General features: G+C 66.1%; 1 protein-coding gene across 2 annotated transcripts in view; it reads right to left on the bottom strand.

The window, feature by feature from the left end:
- Positions 1 to 7,203: 7,203 nt before the first annotated feature.
- Positions 7,204 to 22,480, bottom strand: part of INTS1 (integrator complex subunit 1) — a 28,951-nt gene continuing 13,674 nt past the window's right edge. Inside the window, exons 19-47 of one of the 2 annotated variants that reach the window (XM_072943465.1) lie at positions 22,306 to 22,435; positions 21,793 to 21,972; positions 21,561 to 21,710; positions 21,109 to 21,288; positions 20,936 to 21,040; positions 19,976 to 20,143; positions 19,791 to 19,902; positions 18,612 to 18,773; positions 17,884 to 18,030; positions 17,557 to 17,655; positions 17,162 to 17,286; positions 16,413 to 16,667; positions 15,717 to 15,876; positions 15,323 to 15,463; positions 15,008 to 15,173; positions 14,796 to 14,919; positions 13,926 to 14,056; positions 13,499 to 13,586; positions 13,179 to 13,405; positions 12,868 to 12,991; positions 11,845 to 11,978; positions 11,305 to 11,497; positions 10,581 to 10,708; positions 10,185 to 10,297; positions 9,291 to 9,404; positions 8,471 to 8,541; positions 7,990 to 8,081; positions 7,775 to 7,884; positions 7,204 to 7,601 (exon numbers count right to left, since the gene is read on the bottom strand). In XM_072943465.1, coding sequence (XP_072799566.1) covers positions 7,486 to 7,601; positions 7,775 to 7,884; positions 7,990 to 8,081; positions 8,471 to 8,541; positions 9,291 to 9,404; positions 10,185 to 10,297; positions 10,581 to 10,708; positions 11,305 to 11,497; positions 11,845 to 11,978; positions 12,868 to 12,991; positions 13,179 to 13,405; positions 13,499 to 13,586; positions 13,926 to 14,056; positions 14,796 to 14,919; positions 15,008 to 15,173; positions 15,323 to 15,463; positions 15,717 to 15,876; positions 16,413 to 16,667; positions 17,162 to 17,286; positions 17,557 to 17,655; positions 17,884 to 18,030; positions 18,612 to 18,773; positions 19,791 to 19,902; positions 19,976 to 20,143; positions 20,936 to 21,040; positions 21,109 to 21,288; positions 21,561 to 21,710; positions 21,793 to 21,972; positions 22,306 to 22,435 — 4,045 coding nt within the window. In that variant the 3' untranslated portion in view covers positions 7,204 to 7,485. The remainder of the gene's footprint in view (positions 7,602 to 7,774; positions 7,885 to 7,989; positions 8,082 to 8,470; positions 8,542 to 9,290; positions 9,405 to 10,184; positions 10,298 to 10,580; positions 10,709 to 11,304; positions 11,498 to 11,844; positions 11,979 to 12,867; positions 12,992 to 13,178; positions 13,406 to 13,498; positions 13,587 to 13,925; positions 14,057 to 14,795; positions 14,920 to 15,007; positions 15,174 to 15,322; positions 15,464 to 15,716; positions 15,877 to 16,412; positions 16,668 to 17,161; positions 17,287 to 17,556; positions 17,656 to 17,883; positions 18,031 to 18,611; positions 18,774 to 19,790; positions 19,903 to 19,975; positions 20,144 to 20,935; positions 21,041 to 21,108; positions 21,289 to 21,560; positions 21,711 to 21,792; positions 21,973 to 22,305; positions 22,436 to 22,480) is intronic. The other variant, XM_072943466.1, reaches the window with a different exon arrangement.

The following is a 22,480-nucleotide window of genomic DNA, read 5'->3' as shown; positions in this document are numbered from 1 at the left end:
GCCAGCCCCACCCACAGCCGGACCACATGGTCCTGCCAGTTGCTGGGCCACAAACCTGGGCAGGCTCCTTGCTGGCTGTCCTCTCACTGCCCACGTCCGGTCCAGCAGGAAGCTGACCACTGCCACCACCTCCACAGGCACCAGTTGGTGTGAGCCTAAATTTCTACAGGAATCTTCTAACTGTGCCTCTGCGTCTGCCTTGCCACCTACAGTCTATTCTCAACCCAAAATCTTTGATTGCAGGAGCCAGAACCTCCCCCCACTTCTCAAACCCCTCCTCCAGCCCCTCCCCACCTCACTCACAAGGAAAGTACTGTCCTTAAAATGGGCCATCCAACCTTTCCCCAGTCGTTACCTCTCCCACCTCCCCTCCTATGACTGCCCCTTGGACGTACTCATGTTCCTTCCCCAGGACCTTTGCACTCACTATTTTCTCTGCCTGGCCCAACATTTCCAGCCTCCCTTGCAGGTACGTGGGGCTGCGTGGCTGAGTTCTGGCCAATGGAGGTGATATGTGCTCCTCTAGACTCACTATCTTCCCCGACCTGCTGGCTGGATGCAAATGACGGGCACCAGATAGAGGAGCTGGGGCACTGCAGCGTTAGGCAGAAGGCCACCGCTGACCAGGGATGTCCGTGTTGGCCTCTGGGTGACTGAGAAATAAATGTGCGCTGGGTTCAGTTGCTGGAACTTTGGGACCTGTTTGTTAGCACACTTTTACCCTGACTGATACACATACCCAGATGAACCCCAGATTGCCCCATGACAGAGCTCCAAGGGGATGCACAGTGCCGTTATGGTGAAAGAGGGGCCTCTGTCTTGGTCCAGAAGGCCAGAGATGGCTTCCCTGGTGAGGGAGCACTGCGGCCTGAGACCTAGAGGATAAGTGGGAATTGACTTGTCGCAGAGGAAAGGGGAGAATGTCCCAGGCAGGAGGAGAGCACATGCAAAGGCCCCGAAGTGGAAGAAAGTCACAGACAAGCATCCAAGGAGTGAAGGCGCAGGGCAGGAGAGCTGGGTGCAGCTGGGGAACGGGGTGGGGAGTGCCCAGCAGGCCCCCCTGCTCTGCCTCTTCTGTCATCTTCACACCCGTTTTCTCACAGAAAACTTACAGCCACCCTTTAAAAGTGGGCTGACTCTACCTACTCTGCAGCTCAAGAAAATGAGGTTCCCAGAAGAGAAGGAAGCACCCGATCTGCCAGGCAGAACTGGGACTGAGGAGCCCCGGTCCTGGCATGAGGGAGGGTCCTCCTTCCAGCGTGTGTTCAGACCCTCTCAGTGACGATGGAGGCCCCTTCCCTGGGAGGCCAGCAGGGACAGTGGTGGGGACCACGGAGGACCCGGCCAGAGGCATCACTAATATGCACCTCCAAAGCCAGCTCCGGGAGGATGCGATGGTGACTGGACCCCTCCAGGGTTCATGGTGGCGAGCATCCGGAATCACACCTTGGAGTGGTGGGGTGGGGTCTGCAAACCCTTCAACTGGTGGTTTTAACCCCAAGCAACAGATCTGACCGGGGCTGATGGACTGAGCTGGAATGGAAGCAGGGGCGCCTGTTCAAACACAGCTGAGCTGGCGGTGCCCTGAGCCCTCGCAGCAGAGGGAAAGTGTGTGTGGTGTGTGTGTGGCGGTGGGGGGACGTGAGAGAAAAGACCGGGCAGTACCCGCCCGTGCGGCCCTTCCCGCAGGACTTCTCAGAGCCTTCATCCCCTGCCATGCACCCTGCCTCCCAAGGGAGCTGCCACAGGGGTTCCCAAAGTGACGTACCCACGGAACCCCTGCTACTGGAGGGTCTTACCAAGCGAGTGTTGCACAGAACAGACCTGGGAGCCCTGCTGGAATCCTCACTCAGCTCGGCTTTGCCCTGTCACTCTGTCAAAGGCTCCGAACTTCCGAGCCTCCTCATCTATATGGTAAGATGGGTGCCCCGGTCCCGGTTGCACCAGGGCTGACCTGTGGAAGTGCCCAGCCCGTGCTGGCCATCGTGGGAGATGGATGCTCGGGGGGGCGGGGAGTGAGCAGAGCCCCCCGGATGGACGCCAGCCCCTCACCGACCACAGATGAATGATGTTGGGGGTCACGCCGGCGTCACAGCAGGCTGTCCAAGGGGTGTCCCCTCCTTCCCCCTCTCCCAAGGCCATGGTCAGGTCAGCCGACTGCTCACTCGGGCAGCTGAGGATGCCAAGGCCCCAGACAGGAGAGAGCTGGAAGCTGTGACACCCCATTTTAAGGGGCTACCATTAATTAATTAGGCCCAGTGAATAATGCATGCTGCCTGGGGTATATTAATAGCATATTTATACGGCCTGCTATGGATAGTATACATCCTCGTCGGAAGTCCTTGCAAATAATTCACGAGCCGCTCCCTGCCCGGGCTCTGGGGGAGCCTGGCCGGTGCTTCGGCAGGGCTCATGGGCTGCCTCCCACAGCCGAACTTCGCATTTCATTACAAATGGCTTTGCTGGGCACGTCGGTAACTTTTACATTTCCATCCACTTTATTATTAATGGCTTTCCTGAACTGTAGCAGCCCAGCGTCGCACACAATGCGTTATAAATATTTGATCCGGCATCTATAGTCTGCCATTTATCATTTATAACGGGTTACAAAAACATTATAAAACATTTACCGCACATTTATAGATCATTTTCGGCTACCGTGACGATGTGTTATAAATACATTATTAATCCTCCTCATGCCATTTATAGGAACCCCTTGTAATGGGGCCTGGCCCTCCCGTCCCTGTTAACACCTTGCAGGGGCTGGTGGGGCAGCAGGCAGCAGGGCCAGGGTGGACGGAAGCCCAGCCCTGCCTCCGATGGCTGTGTGTCCTTGGCCATGTCGCAGCACCTCTCTTCATCAAGCAGCTCACAGTGACAGACACCCTTCCCTGAGCACTTCCTCTGTGCCGGCCGGTGCTCACCGCACCCTGAGACTCAGGCACTGTTTTCATGCCCATTTTGTAGACGTGGAAACCAGCCCTCAGAGGGGGAGGACTTGCCCGAGGCCACAGCCAGGGATGGCTGGGCTGGTGTTACAGTCCTGGGCTATCTCTCCGTGCTGTCCCAGGTCCGGGTGAGGGGTCATTCAAGGCTATCCCTCGCCTTCAGGGGAACAGGGCTGGGGGGCTCCAGTGGGTGGAAGGCAGATGAAGGTTCAGGGCGAGGCAGCCTGGGGCGGGGAGACCTAGGGTGGCTGGCCTGGGGCTGGGGGCCCCGTGCTTTGCCACCGCAAAGGCTCTCCTGGCTGGAACTCTGCCTGGGTGCTCCTGTGAGGCTGACCAGGGATGAAAGTGTCCGAGGGGTCTTTGGGACCCAGCCGGCCCACCCCAGCGCCCCAACTGCAACTCAGCATCTCAGGAGGACCCCTGGAGGCTGAGGGCGGTGGCAGCCGTCCAGGTGTGCAGGGCACCACGGTCAGCAGCTGATCCCCCTTCGGAGGGGTGGGGGGCCCTGGGCTCTGCAGCCAGAAGTCCAGCCCCAGTCCTACTGTTCCCCTGTGCATGGCCGGTGACTGTTCCCTGGGCAAAGGCCTGCTGAGCCCGACTACATGCCAGGCCCACCCCTTGTTCCCTCCCCACCGAGCCCCACAGGCCGCTGCAGGCCTAACTCTACGCGGGGAGGGCACCAACAGGAGACCAGGCTGCGGGATCACCACCCGCACGCCAGCCTGTGCCCGACTGCAGACTGCCGAGCTGCGAGTCCCACCTGGAACGCTCCTCCTCAGCCTTTCAAGACCCAGTTGACACCTCACCTGCCCCGAACAGCCCTTCCCAACTCCCGCAGGGAACCTAAGCCCAGGGCCCCTGGGGCCCCACCTTGGTCTGGCGCTGGGCCAGGGGCCTGGACCGGGGAGGGGACCCTGGGTGAGAACTGTCACCTGTCCTCCCTAGAGCCTTCCAAGCACGCCACTTCCCCAGGGAGGGATGGTACGGCAGGTCCTGGGGGTGTCACCCATGCTCTTCCCTGCCCAGACACCCGAAATGACCCCACCTCTGCCTGCCCCGGCCCCGCTCAGGCGGTTTTAAGTTGCTCTGAGGGAGGAAACCGGCGGGGGGGGGGGGGGGTCCTGGCCCAGGACCCCTGGGCAGCCCTCCCAGGCTGAGCGCTGGGCACCGGCTCTGCGCAGCCTTTGTGGGGAGGACTCAGGGGCCCTGGGGCCCCGGCTGCCCACGCCTCTCTGGTCCCCTGCCAGCCGCTGGCTGTCTGGCCTGTTTGAAGGTCAAGGTCTACCCCTTCCCAGGACTGAAAATGAAACCAGGAGGCGTTTGTTCTGAGGCCACAGGGAGCCAGGTGAGCTCGTCACCATGGGAACACCTCGCCTGGCCCCACCCCGCCCCACCTGGTGAAGGAAGCCTGAGGCCTGGGTGCCCTTTGATCTTGCCTAGACCTGGCACTGCAGGCCCCTCCCCGGGCACTGAGGGGCTCGGCAGGACTCCCGTGGGACGCCTCAGCTCCGATAACCTCCCTTGTCTTGTCGGGTGGGTGAGGGCAGCCCCTCCTAATGGAAGGTAAACTGAGGCCCAAGGGGAGTCCAGCTGCCCAGGGTCACGTGTCAAGGACTGCAGCCCAAGTGGTCCCCGCCCCACCCCGTGTACCTCACCACCTTCCTGACACTCAAGGACCCCGTTCCCCAAACCTGGCCCGTGAGTGGTCAGTCTCCCAGGACTTGGTGGGCTGTGGGCTGCTCTGAGCCAGGCGAGAGCCCGGGACTGGGAGCTTGGGTGGGACACACAGGCTTCACATCTTTGCCGCAGTCCTCCCCGGCCCTGGCTCCCACCCCAGGTCTGGGACGTTGGGCTCTAGGAGGAGACTGGACTTCATTTACCCCCACACCTGCTCTGCACACCCCAGGCTACACATCCTGGCTGGAGCGACGAACAGAACATACAGACCCTGGGGAAGAAGGCACCTGACCCCGTGTGCAGGAAGGCTTCTTGGAGGAGGTGCCACAGGAGCTGAGAGCTGAGGATGGAGTGGAAGCCGGCACAGTGGACAGTGAGAGGAGGAGAGACCTGTGCAAAGGCCTCGTGGTGGGAGGGGAGGTGGCAAGCCTGGGCTTCAGCAGGGACACAACAAGGGACTGAGCTGGAGCAGAAGCGTGGGGACCCTGAGGTTCTGACTGGCTGTGCGCGTGGTACTTGCGGACCTCTGCCTCTTGATAGCAGGGGCCCGTCCCGCCCTGTCGGGGCACAGGCTCCATGTCCAGGCCTGAGAGGCAGGCAGCCACTGGGCTCTGGAGTTGGGGCACGGGGTGCAGAGCAGGGACTCAGGCTCCCGGCTCACACCGTGTAGACAGGAGCAGGCCGGGTGAGGCCCAGGCGAGGCATCGGGACCCTGGGGGTCCTCCCTCGGCCTGCACACGCCCTCACACTCACCCCGCACTCACGCAAGGCCGCGCCCCCGCCCGGCATCAGCGGGACCTCGGGCCCTTCTCCCCGCGGCCTTGGGCTGGGCGCATGCCCATCTCCCCACACGAGGTGGGGCACAGACTCCCGCTCAGCGCCCCCAGGATCCCATCCCAGCTGGTCACCCAGAGCCCGGAGCCCCCTCCTCAGGCCTCAGTTCCTCGTGTGGAACACAGAGACGGCCGGGCAGCGCTGACAGTGACAGGACCGTAGAGGAGCACTGCCCTGCCCACCTCCCCAAACCCCTCCTCCTCCCCCGTGCCGACCCGAGGGTCCCGCTGGCGCCCCTGGCAGGTAACGCTGCAGGGCCCAGCCTGGTGAGTTCGGGTTCTGTGGGTGCCGCCCACCCCTAGTCCCGCTGGGACGTCTGCCTTCGTCGCCTGAAGGTGACAGCAGTTGGAGTCCCCTCGCCCATATGGCCAGCTACCCTTTGTCCCTTCCCCACCCACCCTGTGGTGAGGGGAGGCCAGGCCTCGGTAGACAGAGCCCAGGCTGTGTCCCACCAAAGCTCCCCGGGGCCTCGGCCCTGACACGGGGGGAACCGGGCGGGAAGGGGCCCAAGGGCCCACCAAAGCCGGGCCCCTCACGGAGCCCAGGGCCAGGGAGACACTCCTCTCCCCACCCTCCCACACCCGGGGGCCTGCACTCCCCGCCCACAGTCCTGGGAGAGGCAGTGGCACTTCAGGTCACGTGGGTGTCCCCGTGGCCGTCACCCCGGCCCAGCGGGCGGGGCTGTGGCACTTCCGGGCAGGGCACCCTGCACATGGCACCCAGGCTGGGCGGCAGGTCTCAGGGCTGCATTCCAGCCCCCAGGAGTGGCCATCAGGCCAGTTCCACGTGCCCCCTGACCTGGGCAGTAGGAGCCCCACGAGAAACAAGCCACATGGGGCAAGGGGTCCCGGGGCTCCACCCAGGGTCGGGCAGGACTCGGACACTGTGGGTCGTCATACAGGCAGCAGCGTGATGGCCGACGGTCAGGGGCTCAGGGACCAGGGAATCTGAGTGGTGGAAGCAGGGACCAGGGAGGAGGGAGGGCCTCGCGGCTCCCTGGCGGCAGGTGACTGTGGCCGACCAGGGGGCTCTGGGCTGAGGGGCACAGTCCTGTCCCCGAGGGCCTGTCTGGCCTCATGACTGAGGTTTGGAAGGACCTGGGTCTGTTTTCAATCACAGCGCCCCCTGGTGATCCTGCTGAGGGGGACCCGGGCAGGCAGGGGACCCTGTCTGAAGGGGCACAGGGGAGACGGACACCTGCTGAGTGCTGGGCGCTCACAGGGAGCAACGGGAGACTGGGGGCGTCAGTGTGCGGGAGGGGACGGCTTCACTCTTAAAGCTGGGACACTGGCCTGGAGAAAGCAGCACCGACTGGGGCACCCTGGGGCCCTCACAGGAGACGGCCCTGTCCCACGGGGCCCCAGGCCAAGTTCTCTGGCGTAGCCCCCACGCCAGGACCCCACGCAGCTCTGCGGCGACGGGAGGGGTGGTAACGACACTGGCGGGCTCCGGTGCACCAGGTTCCTGGAGCGCAGCCGAGGGTCTCGGGCCCTGCGGCCCGCCCAGGGTGGGAGGGGAGACTGGTCCGCCTGAGTCCTGACAGGCTGAGCCGCGGGCGACGCCCAGCAAGTCCCTCTCGCCCTGGCGCCCGGCACCTCTCCTCCCGATGTGGCCAGAAGGAGGAGCTGATGGGCAGCAGGGAGGAAGGGGACCCTCGTGTCTCCACATGGACACCCCACTATGCCCGCCTGGGAGCAGGCTGGCCCAGCAGACCAGGGAGGCAAACTACACCAGCAGCCACGTAGGGAGTTCAGGGCGTTTAATCTGAAACCAGCCCCAGCCGTGATTCACCAGGACACGAGAGTCTCCTTCCAGCCGGGCTGCGCCCTGTCACCCTGCAGGCAGGACAGCCTCTGGGCAGGCGGCCCTCCCAGACTGGTGGCGGGGGGCACCGGCCGTGGCTCTGAGTGCTGCCCCGCCTGACCCTGGGGCGGTTCCTCCCCTCCTGGAAGACGCCACCGCTGGACCAGAGGCCTCCGGGCTCGGCTGGGCACCCCGGCGGGCGTGCAGTTGGCCAGGTGCAGGCTCACATCACGGCCTCCATGTGCAGGACCCTCAGGGCCTCAGAGATCTGGGCGCTGGTGTCCACCTGGCCGTACATGCCCACCAGGAAGGCCCGGTGCAGCAACACAGCTGCGTGCTCTGCGGGACAGACGAAGACCCTGTCAGGCCATGCAGGTCTGACAATCTGGCCGTGATGGGCAGGTCATCACGTGGCTCTGCAGCCTCTGGCCCTTTCCTGAGAGCCTAGCCCTGGGGCCCGAGGGCTCTAGAGGCACTGGGTGCTGGGCAGGCGGGGCAGGGATGGGGCTCACCTTGGCAGAGGAGGGTGTACTCTGGCAGGTTCCGGAGGGCCGTCTGTGCCACCTCGAAGTCCCGGCTGCCCAGGCAGTACATGAATGTGGGCAGGAAGTCGGCCGCGATGCTGAAAGAGCCACGTGCTTGGTGGGCACTCCAGCCCTGGCCAAGACCCCGACTCCGCCCCGGAGGCCCAGGCTGGTCCCGCCGGACAGGGTGACGCCGGGCTCACCTGGGGTTGTTCTGGATGGAGCGCAGAGCCAGGCTGAAGGCCAGGCTGCGGCAGGACTCCTCGGCGGAGCCCATCAGCCGCTGCAGGCTGGTCTGCGAGGGGAGTGGGGGTGTCAGCAGGGTGACTCTCCCATCCAGCGCTCAAACCCTCAGCCTCAGGCCAGCCTCTGACGGCCTGTGGCCACAGCAGAGAGGGCCGTGGGAATCCCGCCCCCCAAGGCCCAGCCACTCCCTGGGCTTTGGGACCTCAGCACCCGTGAAGCAGCGCACCCCAGTTCCAGGTCTGCCTATGAGCACCTAGGGCATGGCCGACTTGACACACTTGGTGCCCGCCCCCCAAAGCCCAGTCGCTGAGGGCCCTGCGGGGTGACGGCAGGAACAGGAGCCCCACGTGGCTTCACCCTCCCATCCCAGGCTCTGAATCGCACCCCAGGTCCTCCCAGCATGTGGCGTGAGCCTCACACACACCCCAGCTCCCTCACCGAGAAGAAGCCCAGGATCTCGGGTCTCCGTCGGGACATCTCGTCCACATCGCTCAGAGCCTCCAACAGATCTGTGCCAAGCGGGGGGCTCGTCAGGGCTGGACCACGGCCCCGGCGCCCTGTCCACCATGCAGCCCAGGGGCAGGAGGGGTGGGGGCCAGGCAGGGACCCTGGCTCCCCGGGTGCATAGGCCTCCTGGAACCTCCACACCATCCTCAGCGCCTGCTCAGGCCCAGGAGCCCCGGCCACTCCGGACGGAGCACACCAGGGATCTCCAGGCTTCCCAGCCCCACCAGGTCCCCAAACCCGGGTGCTGACAGAGAGAGAAGTTTTCAGAGGTGTGCACCCCTGAGCCCCTTTTCCGGTAGGTCTGAGGGGCCCAGGTGCCTGCATTTGTGCCAGGCCCCCCGGGTGCACTGTCCCTGGCCGGCCTGAGCCACGCTGCAGACACATGGCCCTGCCCCAGGCACTGGTGGCCACTCGGGCCCTCAGCTCCCCCGCAGAAGACCAGGGGTTGTCGGCCAGGGCACTGCTGGGCCTCTCTTCCCCTGTGTCCACGGGGACTCCGGGGGTACCCCAACACTACTGGCCCGTAGAACAGTGCCCCCGGCCTCCAGCCCCTGCTTCTTCCTCTAACAGCCTCTCTGCCCGCACCCCTCCTGCAGCCTGGCAGGCGCCCTGCCCTCTCCTGGCTGCCCCAGCAGGAGACACCTGGACAGCCTGGGTCGCAGTGGGATCCGAACACCACAGGAACAGAATGGGAGGCTACTGCCCACCACAGGGCTGAGCTGGCCTGGGGGAGCCAAGCCCCCAAACTCACCCTCGACTGTCTGGCCCCGGGAAAGCCTCTTCATGTAGGGGGCCATCTCCGCTGCGGTCAGAGGGGTGAAGAGGGAGACGCTGACCAGGGGCAGGGAGCCAGCAGAGCCCTCGTCTGCAAGACAGGAAGCCGGTGCCGTCGGGCTGGAGATGAGACAGCCCACCCCAGATATGCCATCCACGAGGGCCCTGGGAGGAGGTGCGCCCGGGGCAGCGGCCCAGGACACACTCAACGCTGAGGGACACCTTGCTGAGCAGCGCCCAGAATCACAGGAGACCCCCGGAGACGCGGCCCCCGTCCCAGGCTGAGCACAGGGCCTGCGACACCAGGGGCGCTCGATGAACGCAGTGAACAAGGAGCCTGCTGGGGGCGCCTGGGAGACTGAGCTTTCCTCCTGGGCTTCGCCTGCTGCTGCTCCTTCCTGGGCCCACCTGCCACCCAGGGAGCGTGGCCGGCAACCTTCCCTGTGCTGCTCGGGCGCACAGCAGGTGCTCAATGAAGGCGCCTGGCACAGGGCACCGTGCTTAGCGTGTCCACGGGCAGCCAGGAGTTCCGCTCAATACGTGACTCAGCAAAATTGGGGCAGGATGGCCATGAAGGGCCAGCAACGGACCCAGGCCCGTCACTCAGCTCGTTCACTCATCCACCTGGCTGTGGGTGCCAGGTCACCACTGGGCTGTAAAGGCCACAGGATGGAGACGGGGAACAAGGACAGAGAACAGGAGAACGTGGCTGGCTTCCCAAGGACAGAGGGGTGCTGTGTGGTCACACTGGCCACAGTGCCACTCGGTGCTTCGTATATGCCATGGATTTGGGGCCATCGATGCCCCAGGGACACCCAGGACAGCCCAGCCTGCTGCCCCTTCCCAGAGGAGCTCCGGGCCCTGCTCTCACCTTCGCCCTCCTCATCCAGGCCTCGGTCGGCCCTGCCGTCCCTGCTGGGAGGGCTCAGCCCTGCCAGAAGCGACTTGAGCATCACCAGGTCGCTGCTGTCAAAGGACAGGTCGCTGGGGGAGCAAGGTTCTCTGTGAGGACCACGCCGCAGGTGGGAGGCAGGCGGGGGTCCATGGGGAGGGGCTCGGGGGGCGTCCCCGGGGCCAAGGGAGGGAGGCGGGGAGCCAGCTCAGAACAGCCCTGGTTCTGTGTCCAGAGCCGGGTGCCACGCCTGGCCCATCCCTGCTGTCCTGGGGCCCCCACGCTGCGGGTGGCATCCTTCCCACCGCCACGCCCCTCCTGGCAGCCCCTGGCGGGACCCTCGCCGCGAGAAGCCTGGGTTGGACGCGCACTCACTGGAGCACGTCGGAGTGTTTCTGCAGGAAGGCGATGGCCGCCGGGGCGTTACAGGTGATGTACTTGTGGGTGAACTGCACGAACTTGTTGATGAAGGGGGCCAGGTGGCGGGAGGACTTCCTGTAATTCTGCAGAGAGAAGCCAAGCGAGGGGGCATTCAGAGCAGAGACCGCATGGTGAGCGCACCCTGGATGCCCCGGCATGCTGCCTTCTGCTGGGCAGCATGCTAAGGTCCCAGAGGATCAGAGGTGGCCCTGCCCCTTGTGAACCCTGAAAAACATGGGGTCTCCCAGGCACGTGGGCAGCGGGGAACCTTCCCAGGGTGAGGCTGCCAGGCAGGGGCCCTCCTCTGCAGGGTCCCAGCAGTGCTGGGAAGCCCCGCAGCCCCTGTCTGCCCTCACCCAGCAGCCCTGGGTGGAGGGGAGCGGATCCCCAGCCCTGGTTAGAAAGACCAGGCCTGCCAGAGCCACGGGAGAAGGGGGGGCCGAGATGAATGGGAAGTGGGTTCAGAATGATGGGGGCAGGGTGGGGGGTGGGCTGAGAAGGGTGCAGGGAGAGGGACGAGGCCACATGCCCCCTGAGGTCCCGGCCCCTGTGCGTGGCCCACACCCTAGCCGTGGTGTCCAGAGGGCAGGGGCCAGCAGAACAGGATGGCCTTCCCCCTCCCCTAGAGCCCAGGCTGGGCAGGTGGGCGGGTGGGCAGTGGGGTGGGGGCAGCACCCACCAGGAGCAGGCGGACGAAGGAGAGCAGGCAGTCCCACAGCGCCCCCTGGTGCTCGTTCTGGAACACGTGCGGCTGCAGCAGCTCCAGGACGCCCAGTACGTGTAGGAAGAAGCTCAGGTGGTTCTGCTGCCGGAACTCCTGGAAGTTGAGGTGCGTGCGGCCGTGGAGGAGAGCGGCGATCATGGGCAGATGCCTGGGGGCGACGCGAGAATGCTGGGTCCTGCCTCCCCTCCCCTAGCCAGAGAGCCAACACCCCGGCCCCACGAGCTTCTCATCCTCGCTGACACCCCGACTGGGCGTGTGGGGCCTCTGCATCCCCCTGGTTCTGGGCCACTCGGAGGCCCCTCCCGCCGAGGCTCCTTAGGGAGCTGCCAAGGGCCTCGAGCCCCTGCGAGGACCAGCTTCTGGCCATAGTGTGCATTCCCGAAGGAGCGCCTGGAGTGGAGGCCCGCTCGGGGCTAGGGCAGGAGGGGCACCCGCCCCTGAGCTTGGCTGGGGGCGTCCCCTGAGCCCGCAAAACCACCGGGCCGCAGGCAGTACCTGAGCAGCAGGAGTGGGTGGGCCACGGCCAGCTTCCGACAGGCCATGTTGGCGTCCGCCACTCGGTTCTCAGACGCCCGGGAGTCACCGGTGTCCGCGAGGAGGGTGATAAAGCGGTGGATGAGGCCGTCCAGCTGGGAGGAATGGACGGTCAGAACCGAGGGCTGCCGTCGCGCCCTGCCTGCCCCCGCCCCCGAGTCTGCTGCCCACCGCTGCAGGGGCTACAACAGGGCTCGCTGTGCAGGGGCGGACCCCTGGGGCCAGGGTCCCCAAACCCCTTGGGACCCCCATGGTGACCCAGAGAGCTGCCCCCAGTGCTTCCTGGCGCTTTTGAGGGTCAAACAGGCCGCAGCTGAAGTTCCCAGTCAATCTCAACACATAGTGTGTGCACTCAGCCTCTCCCCACAGACAGAGGCAAAGGCGCTCGGTACCAGAGCCAAAACCACTCCACGCAGAGAAAACCAACCTCACAAATACAGCGTAAGTTCAGTGTGTAAGACAACACGTGACACACAAAACAGAGAAAACCAGCTGCAGAGACGTCCGCATCCCTCCATCTTGCGAAGCAGGGCCGGGAAGCGGGGCCGGGGAGAGCCCCCACGCCACGGCGGGCGGGCAGTGGGCAGGCTGGTCCGCCGCGGACCTGAACTGCACTGCTGGGGGGCCCACTGACGTGCAGAGACAGAGAGGGGCGGCCTGGGGCGGGAGGCGCAGGACCGCCAGAGACACGCCACCCTGGCTGTCATCACACCTCGCGGCCTGCTGTGGGGCGAGGGGGCCGTGAGCCGGCACCTGCCCTGCTCTGCTCCACACCCAATTACTTTAAGAAGTAAAGTTTGTTACCAGACCTTCCAAGGGATCGGACAGGCGAAGGTGGTGGGGCAGGCGCTGCCCTCGGACACGCCACCACCACTCGCCAGGTTCCTATGGTTTTTAAACCCAAAATAAAGCTTCTCCGTTTCCCAGTTGGGGTTTCCACTTCTAGAGAACCGGAGCGGCCCGCTAAGCCCCAGTGGACCTCACCTTGCATATGCTGCTGCCGGCGGCCCCCTCGCTGTGCAGCAGGACCTCAGGCACGGGCACCCGGAGCTCCGGCCGCTGTAGGTAGAGCTGCACCAGCAGGTCCTGGCAACACCTGCCCAACACGCTGGAACAGACCAGATGTGGGGTTGCTGCGGGCGGTGCCCAGAGCTGGGCGGTGGGCTTCTCGGCAGGGGCTCCAGGCCCGCCACTGGCCCGCCTCATGCCCATGGTGATCATGTCTGAGGGGCACCTGTGGTCACATGGGCGAGAGGACAGGGCGGGGCTCCTGAGCCCATGGGGCAGGCCCTCACCTGTCGCCCCACTGCTGGATGCAGCCTGTCAGGTGCGCTGCCACCTTCCTGACGCTCTGGTCCTCCCCGCGGCAGCAGCTGAGCAGCAGGGGCAGCCGGGCCTGCAGGAGGCCGCAGGCACCGGCGTCCCCGTCCTGGCTCCGGGCCTCTGCCTCCGCCAAGACCAGCTCCACCAGGCCAATGAGCTCCGGGGCCCGCACCCGCAGCGCCAGCTCCTCCCGCCGCCTCTGCAACCATGCGTCCGCCAGTCAGCCGGGCAGGGTGGGCTTGCATGCCCGCCACCCACTCGCCCTGCGGGCAGGGTGTGCCCCGAAACCTGCCTGGGGGGTGCGTTGATCCCGCCCCTGCCAGACCCGAGGGACGTGGATGCAGGCCCAGAGGAAGTCCAGGGAGGCCGAAGGGTCGAACCTGCAAGGAAGCCCGGAGCCCGGGCTGAGCAAGGCAGAGGGGACAGGGCGGGACAGCCCTGCCAGTGGGAATGGACGTGGGCCCCCGCTGACCGCTCTGCGCCTCGTGTGGCCCTGCCCACCCCCCGCAGCACAGCGCAGACAACGGTGGTCATGTGCTCCAGGGCAGTGGGTCTGGCTGAAGAGCCCTTGGTCCCTGAGGAAGCCAGGGAAGGGCGCTGGGTGGGATGCCCCGGGGCCCCCAGCTGCTGTCTGCACTCGGTGCCGGAGGAGCTCCAAGCAGGGTGGCGCTGGCCGTGAGGCCGAAGGAGCAGACCTGGGGGTTAGGGGAGGGCCTCACCTCTGATCCCGGGCCTTGCCCAGCAGGACGTGGATACACTGGTGCAGGGTGGACCAGCTGGACTGGTGCGTGAGGAGGGCCAGGAGGTAGGGTCGGAAAGACGGCACCTGGGGGCCAGGGTGGCCTTTGCCCTGCAGAAGGAAGAAACCTGGGATGGTGCCCGCTGGGCGGACCAGCTCTGCTGACCAGGGTCAGCACACAACAGCCCACCTGAGCTGCCACAAGGCAGGGGACGGGTCCATCTTGAGGCAGAGCTGGGGCTCCTGCCTGGTGGGCAGCACTGGCTGCCCAAGTACCACCTGGCACGGCCGGTCACTCCAAGGTTAAACATGTGCTGAACTGAATCAGCTCCTCAGAGATGAGGAAATACGCTAGCAAGACACAGGGTGCGGGAGCACGTGGGCGGGTGGGGGGTGTGGGGACGTGACCACCACTCCCACACACACAGGCCCGCCGGCATGCGGCGAGAGTGCACAGCCTCATCCCGGCCACCCACTCAGCGTCTCTGCCATGGACTGATAAGCAGGGGTCACCCCCGCCACCCCTGCAGAGCCCTGACGTGGGCTCCAGCCCCCTGGAGGACCCCACTCCTCATCAGGCGGTGCTGGGCTCCACTCTTGCTCCTGCCAACCGGCGCCTCCTGGTCCGTGAGGACCTGGGCCCACAAAGTACCGACCCCACTCCTTACCGCCTGCCCCAGAGACCACATCTGGCCAGTTGTGCTGACCGGCTTAGAGGAAACAAGGGGCCCATCTGGCTGATGAGAACCAGGCAGGGGACTTTGCTAGAACCAACAGGGAGAGCCTACCCTCCCCATGGGGGTGCCGGGGGAACACGTGGCTCAGAGCATCGTGTGGGGGCACAGCCCACCTTGCCCCGGGAGAACAGGAGCCTCTGCTGCAGGTCAGGGCAGCTGCTGATCACCTCAGGGTCCAGCATCTCCAGCCAGTCAACAAGGAGCCCTGAGCAGGGTCCCAGCCGCAGGGCCTCTAGGCTGAAGGGAAGGAGGGGCGGGCTAAGGCGTGGCCAGCCCGGTGTCCCCTGGGCTGCCCCTCAGTCCGGCCACCACCCCCCCAGCTCACCTGCAGCTGCCAGAGTCCTGCTTTCCCGGGGGCTCCTCCTCCTGCAGCAGCAGTGAGCTCACCACTGCCACAGGCCTCGAGGCTGGGAAGGCGGAGGGGGCAGAGAAGAGGGCGGCCAGCAGCTCCTCCAGGTGAGGCGACCTCACCTCAATCAGACCTTGGAGGACTACAGGGGACGGAGGGGGCACCCTCAGACCACCTGACTCCAGCACAGATGTCCCACCCCCACAGGCCCGGCTCTGGGGCCCCCAAGGCGGGGACCTCTGTGCCGAGTGGCATGGCTGGGGGTCTTCACCATGCCAAGGGCCCAAGTACCTTTGCTGACGAGCTCGGGCTCCACCTCACACTCTTCCCCAGACCTGAGGGTGGCGACGACTGCCCGGACAGTGGAGCTGACCACTTCGGGGTCCCCGCGGAAAGTCAGGGCCTCCGCCAGGTGCAAAAACCCACTTCGCACTGCGGGGGGGGGGAGGGGGGAAGGGGCGGGGCCTCCGTGTGAGCCACCAGACTCCCGCCCATCCGCCCTGTCCAGGGCCGGGGTGGGCGACTCTCCTCCGTTACGTGTTCACTTTCCTCCCCCAGGAGCCTCCGAAGCCCCGACCACCAAACCACTCAGCCACACACACGCTGCCGCCGCCCCCAGCCCCTCTGCACGAGCGGTCTCCTGGACACAGTGGCGGACAGCCGGGGGCCCCTGCCTGGCCCTCACCATCACTGATCCTGCGTCGAGCGGAGTACTGGGTGGCGAACAGCTTGAGCTGGGCCTGCAGGGGCCCGGGCTCCACGGCGGGACTGTCCAGCCACTGCAGGGTCTGCATAAGCACTTTGAGGAAAAGGGACGAGAAGCCGGTGTCCTGGGGCACACAGCGCTGGGGACAGAGGGCAGCACAGCTCAGGGAAGACCACAGGCCGAGGGTAGCCGCTCCACCTGCCACTCAGCAGGGCCCCCGCTGTCCCCTGAACTCGCAGAGATCCTTTCAAACCCCACTGCCTGTGAGCTGTCCTGTTTGCAGCTTATTCTCACATGGTTCAGAGAAAAGGCTAAAAAAACACGCACACACGCGCAAGCATGAGTGACAGAACACACTCACGCCAAGGAGCAGATGAGGACGATGTGTTAGAGCTACTGAACCCAGCAGTGGGCATGCAGTGAAACCCTGACCCCTCCTGCCTTGTTTGCGGGAAGTTTCTGTGACAGAGACGGGATCTACCCCGGACCCACAGCAGAAGTTCCTCCTTTCACTTAGGAGCAAGAACGGAAGTCCTAGGACAGAGTCAGGACACCGTTGGCCAGGACCCAGGAAGGCCTGACCCCAGAAGGCACAGGCCTCAGGGGGGTGGGGACTGGGGACAGAGGCCCTGCCGGTGCACACCGCCCAGGCACAGGGTGCTGCCGAGGCCCCACCTGGTACTGGCAGAGCAGGCGCATCAGGGGGCAGGCGAGGAAGTGGTGCCGGTGCATGGACATCACCAGGGCCCCGGCGTGCGGGGAGCTGAGCAGAGTGGCGACGGCCTGCAGGAGGCGCACTGCGACACCTGGCACCTCGGGGCTCCCCTGGCGGACTCGTGCCAGCTCCTGGCCCAGAGCCTGCTGCAGCGCGAGGGCAGCAGGGCGGGCGCTGGAGCTTGGCCACCGCGGGCCTGGGCTCAGCGGGAAGATCTGGGGAAGAGGGGGCAGTCAGAACCGCGTGGCCAGAAGGTGGGGGCACTCAGCCTTCCCAGCGGAGGCCTCCTCACCCTGCCTCGACCTGCCAGGGGCTGCCCAGTCCCCACCAGACTCTCCCAGGGGGAGTCGGTTGGGGGCCAAGGACTCCAGAAGGGCCTGCAGGGGACATAGCTCCGGGGTGAGGCAGCAGACGTGCCCCTGACCCTACAGATTTCGGCTTCTCCATTCGTGACTGGTACTGGCCTCGGGTGGGGGACAGTGGGGACGGGCCCGGGCCCAGGACACTGTCTGTGGAAGAGCATCTGTCCACGTGTACACCTGAGGACACTGCACGCACACAGTGCGTAAGTGTGACAGCGTGAACCAGGGCACAAGGGCTCTGCACTCAGTGTCCCCGTGAGGAGGGGTGAGGATGGTGCAAAGAGGGCCCCCGGCTGGGCTCCAGGGTAAGACCCCTCTCTGCGGGCGGGAGGGCAGGGGTCCCGTACCTGCAGAAGTATGCTGGCCAAGTCGTCCTCGGGGCCGAGCACCCGCACCTGAGTCACGGCCCGGGTCCTGCCCTGGCCCGGCGGCTGCTCTGGGCTGCCTTTGGGTTTCGGCGCCTCTGCACTGTCTGCAGGGATGGAGCAGGTGTCAGCTGGAACCTCTTCCTAGCCAGTTTCAGCAGGAGCCACGCCAACCAAGGCCAGTCTCGCCGGGGGGCCCACCGCCCAGGGAGGAGCCCGCTCACAGGCCCTGCAGAGGGGCTGACCCCTGGGACCCTGGCCTCACACAGGCCTGCCGAGGCCCACAAGGAGTGGGCTGATAAAGAGGCGCTGGGACACTGCCGGCGGCAAGCGCTTCCTGAGCAGCGTGCGCGAGTCGGGGCGGGGCTGGCTGCTACCTCGCCGGGCGGGCAGGGCGGCTGTGAGCAGTGAGTGGAAAGTCTGGCCTCCGGACGCCCCTCGTTCGTGCTGAACCTCCACCAGGTGAGCCATGTAGTCTGTGAAGCAGCAACCGGGGTAAACATAGGCCCCACAGGAAGGAGAGCTCTCCTCCCCAGAGAAACCTGCAGTAGGGGGACACACCCCAGGCTCCCTCACCGGCCCCACACCCTCTAATCTCCAAGGAACAGAGACCTGGGCAGCTGGACAGGTGCCCCAGCGTGCCCCCGGCCCAGCCCCCGCGCATCCCCCGGCCCCGGCCCTGCCCCCGCGCGGCCCGCCCTCACTCTTATCCATGATGTTCTGCTCCAGGGTCTGGGGGTCGTGGGCCACCGCCTGGTCCAGGTACTGGAGCAGCTTGCTCATGCTGGACACGGGGATGCCGAAGGACTGCACGAACAGCAGCAGCTGCTGGGGCTCCAGGTCCTGCAAGGCTGAGGGCACGGCCCCCTCAGCAACCCCAAGGGGAGGGGCCCCTGGGGGGCCGGCCCCTCCCACGTCACGAGGCCGCAGCCAGCCCTGCGTGCCCTCCCGCTGGACCCCAGCTCCCTGGGGTCAGCGGCGGCTCCCTACACTCCGCGTCCAGGCTCCTCCAAGCGCGTCCTCGCTGCGCACCCAGGTTAGCCCTCCTCCCCCGCCAAGCTGCGTCCCAAACCGCCTGGCCTGCCGCCCCGCGGGGTGCTGCTCCAGCCCCTACTGGTGCCCCCTCCTCGCTACAGGCCACCGACACCCCCACCAAACCAGCTCAGAGGCCCTAGCCCTTCCCTGCTTCCTTCCCAACTCTAGGACTGCTTGCTCTTTGTCCCTCCTCCGGCACTGGGCCCTCCCACCTGACCGCTGGGGCTCACAGGCAGGGTCAGTGCAGGCCCTGGGCCCTCCCTGGCATGCTGACAGCTCTGCGGAGCCTGCTGAATAACAGACACCCCGGAACCCACAAGAGGCCCCGAGCTGTCCTCCCTGCCAGAACACACACACCCCGGCCGGCTCCTGGCCTGGCCTGGACCCCCGGCCGTACCAGCGTCCACTAGGCGCGGGACCTCCGAGCGGATCATGCGCAGCTTCAGCCAGTCAGGCAGCAGAAGCGCCTCCTCCGATGTGTCCACCAGGAAGGCTGTGGGCAGAGGCTTCTTCTCCGGAAACCAGATGTCCAACAGCGCCCGGAACTCACCGTCACCAGCTTCAGGAGAGAACACAGAGTGGGCTCTGTGAGGCCTTCCCAGACCTCGGCATCCAAGGGGCCCGGCCACACGGCCGGCTGAGAGCCAAGGCTGGGAGGGCCAGCGTGTTTGTTTAGAAGGCGGTCCTGGGCTGTGGAGGGACACGGAAGGCTCCGCTGAGGGCCGGGCCGGGCGCACCCACCCGCCCAAGGCTTCGCGCAGGTAAGTAACTTGTCTAACCCTCGTAACTGCTGCCTCGCCCCACCCCATGGTGGAGAAAGCGACGGCAGAGAAACTGGCCAGGCTGCCCAGGGGACTGCACGTGGCCCGGGCCACACGCTCTCTGGGCTCTGTGGGCTCGGATGAACCAGCTCCTTCCAGCGCTCGGGCTCCAAGTCCCGGGAAGCCGACAGGCCAGGCAGCATCAGGCCAGCCCCCCTCACCACCCACAGCTCGCCGAGTCCTGGCAGGGGTCACCTTCCCGGCACAGCCCACAGGGCACCAGTCCCAGCAAAGGGTCCCAGCCTCCCCACCACTCTCGGATACGAGTGAGTGGTGGAGCTGTCCGCAGCGCTCAGGACGGTGGATGACAGGAGGGGAGGCTGCCGGAGGATCCCCCGGCTCTGGACACAGCCCACAGCCCACAGCCAGCGAGTCGAGGGCCACACCCCAAGGCCCGTGGAGAGGACCTGGACCTCACTGGCCTGGCCCCAGGGTTCCCTCAACTGGGCAGCCCCCCGCGGACACCTCCACCTCCAGAAACTGCCATCTGCCAAGCAGCTGGGCCAAAAAAGTAAGGAGCAGGCACGGAAGGCGTCTGGTGCCGACCACGTGCTCCCAGCGATGGGACAGCATGGGGGCCAAGGTGGCAGGAGTGTGCAAACCACCGGCCTGTCCACCTGTGGGGCAGCAGTACATGAGGCCCCGTGTGGGGATCTCACGTGCTCCCTGGGGTGCACTCGGACAGGCAGGGGAGGGCATCCACCGCCACTCTGCAGGAGACCTGGCACCCCCAACCCTGCCTGCGGGCTGCTCACCGCGGGGTGGCCCCAGCGTCAGGAGGATGACCATGGCGTGGACCACCAGGATGTGCATGGTGGCTGTCTCCCCACTGGTCCAGCGAAGGAAGACCTGGTCCTGTGACTCTGACTGGAAGAGGAGAAGGGGTGAGCAGGCCGAGGCGAGGACCCCGAGGGCCCGGGATGCCCGACCGCCGCCGTACCCAGCTGTAGACCTCCTCGCCCTCCTTGCTCTTGCGCATGCGCCGCACATAGCGGGAGAAGATGGCCAGCAGGGCAACCAGCACGGCATCCGACTCGGCGCTGCAGGAGCGCTTGGAGAAGAGGTGGGACATGACAGTGGAGCGCTCCACGACCAGCCGAGCCACGTCCTGCGGCAGGGTGGGAGGGCGTGGCGTCAGAGGGCTCCCATGCTCTCCGCATCCCGGCCGGTGCAGCTGCCACACCCGCGGGGCCCCCAGCTGCACAGGGCCACAGCCAGCCAGGCTCCCTGGGAGGGACGGCGGCATGAAGAGGGCGTGAGCCACGGGAAGCACAGGCACCAGCCCTGAGCGGCAGGAGTCCGGGTTTCTCAAGACCCAGGGGGAAAGGCTGTCTGCAGGCAGCAGATGCTGTGTATCTGAGCCCTGCAGCCGGGATGCGGGGCAGGGATGCAGGGCAGGCCAGCCCCTGGACCAGTCAGAAGAGCAAGACCTCAAAAGCCCCGAGGCCTGGGCTTCTCTCATTGTCCAGTTCTGGGAGAGGAACCCAGACTCAGACAGATCCCCCTGCCCATTGACCTTTGTCCTCTGCCCAACCCCTCGTCCCCTCCACTTGTCCATTCCGCAGGAACCCTGTCACTGTCGGCCAACAAGTGGGTGGGAGAGCAAGGTCAGAACCTTCTGACCAGGAAAGAGCAGGACAGGAGAGGTAACAGACATGCGCCCAGCTCACAGCGCCCTACCCAGAGGGACCCCGTGGACCCCTGCCGCAGAGACTCCTGGGTCAGTCCCCCGCCCTCCCAGAGCCCAGAGTGACCAGAGCAGCACCTGCGTCTCCTGCCCTTAACCCCTGCTCTGGACAGGTCACCAAAAAGGCAGCCGGGCGCTCAGAGCCCACAGTCAAGATGCAGCCGTCTGCCCTGACCAGGCCTGGCCACTGAGTCCCCTCGCCCCGCCCCTCACCAGGGCCAGGTCGCTGTGCTGGCCCTGTTCCTCCACGGGCGTGTGCTGGGACAGGTAGACCAGATAGGCGCTGATGGTCTGCGGGTCAGTCTCCATGTGGATGGCCTGGGGAGAGGGCTGTGTGAGCGCGCCCCAGGCAGTCGGCCCGCCCCGCCCCCGCACGGCGCCCTCACCTGCTGCAGCGCCAGGGCGGTGGTGGTCCTCACACTGTCGAACAGGGGCAACCTGGGCAGGTCCCGCAGCAGCCACTGGTAGCCCTGCAGCGCGTCCGTGTCCCCCGCGTCCTCCTCCAGGGGCGGCTCCTTCTCCTCCCCGTCGCGCAGGCTGCCCTCCGAGAGCACCAGGGACAAGCCCTACAAGCAGACGGGTGCTGGGCCTCACCCCTGTGCCCCCCGGCTCCCCTGCAGCCCAGGGGCGGGGACGCAGCAGGAGGGCTCCCAGCCACTCTCAGGACGGGCTGCCACCACCCAGGGAAGCACCCCCAGGCGAGGGAGAAAGGCTCTGGTTCTCGCAAACTTCACTACCGTTTCCCCTCTAAGCACGAGTCAGGTGGGAACGAGCACTCGCTTTGACAAGAGAAGAGAAGCCCAGGCAGGGGAGGGCAGGGGACCAGCCGCCGAGTCACCTTCATGGCCAGCACCCTGGAGGCCACCTGGGAGGAGCCGAGGCGCCGCAGGAAGTAGTCCAGCACCTCACACGTGGTCTGCTCGTCAGCCTTGGGGCCCAGCAGGAGGTCCTGCAGGCGGCCCAGGAGCTGCCGCTGCTTCTGTTGCCTCTGCAGGGGCGAGGGGGACCTTCAGGCGGGCCTCCAGGGCCGGTGGGGCGGGGGCGAAGGCAGGGGAGGGGCGGGCACCCACCTGCCGCTTCTTGGCCTTCTGCTCTTTGCTCTCGCCCTCCTCCTCCTCCTCCCCGGAAGCAGGGTCATCGGCCGCATCATGCAGCAAGAACTCGCACAGGCACTGCACGGGCAGCACATCCAGGGAGCCCTCGCTGGACTGCACCAGGTCGGCCAGCCAGGGCATGGACTGCGAGGAGGCCTGGGTGGGGCGGCGACACGGCTCTCTCCAGTTCAACCTGCCGCAGTCCCTGCGGACCCTTCTGCCCGCCCTCCCGCTGGGAACCCCAAGGCAGCCTGGAGTCCCACGTGCTCAGCCCGCCGGCCCCCTGTGGGGGCAGCACGTGGTGCCCCATAGTGGCCGTGGGGGCGGGCATCATCTGCACACGGAGAGGCCAGTGGTGTGTGTCCCTCGCCCCCTGTGTGCCGTGCTCTGGCTGCGGCTTCAGTCAACGCCAGGGCCCGCTGACACCTGAGGGTCCCCGCCTGCCCTCCCCGGGGCCCAGCCCCTGGGGACCCGCCCCCCTGGACTCGCCTGTCTCTGAATGATGTTGAGCAGGAAGTCCGGGTTCCGGCTGCGACACAGCAGATGCCCAAGGCGGAGGGACTGGTTGAGGCCTTTCACCTGGTCCAGGATGTGAGGGGGTGGCCTCCGGGGGGGCCCTCTGCAAGTCCCAGGGACACGAGTGTGTCAAAGCCGTGAGTGCGAC

Source organism: Vicugna pacos, chromosome 18 (genome assembly GCF_048564905.1).
Source record: "Vicugna pacos chromosome 18, VicPac4, whole genome shotgun sequence".
Taxonomy (NCBI): domain Eukaryota; kingdom Metazoa; phylum Chordata; class Mammalia; order Artiodactyla; family Camelidae; genus Vicugna; species Vicugna pacos.
This window is presented reverse-complemented; position numbering and strand designations above follow the sequence as displayed.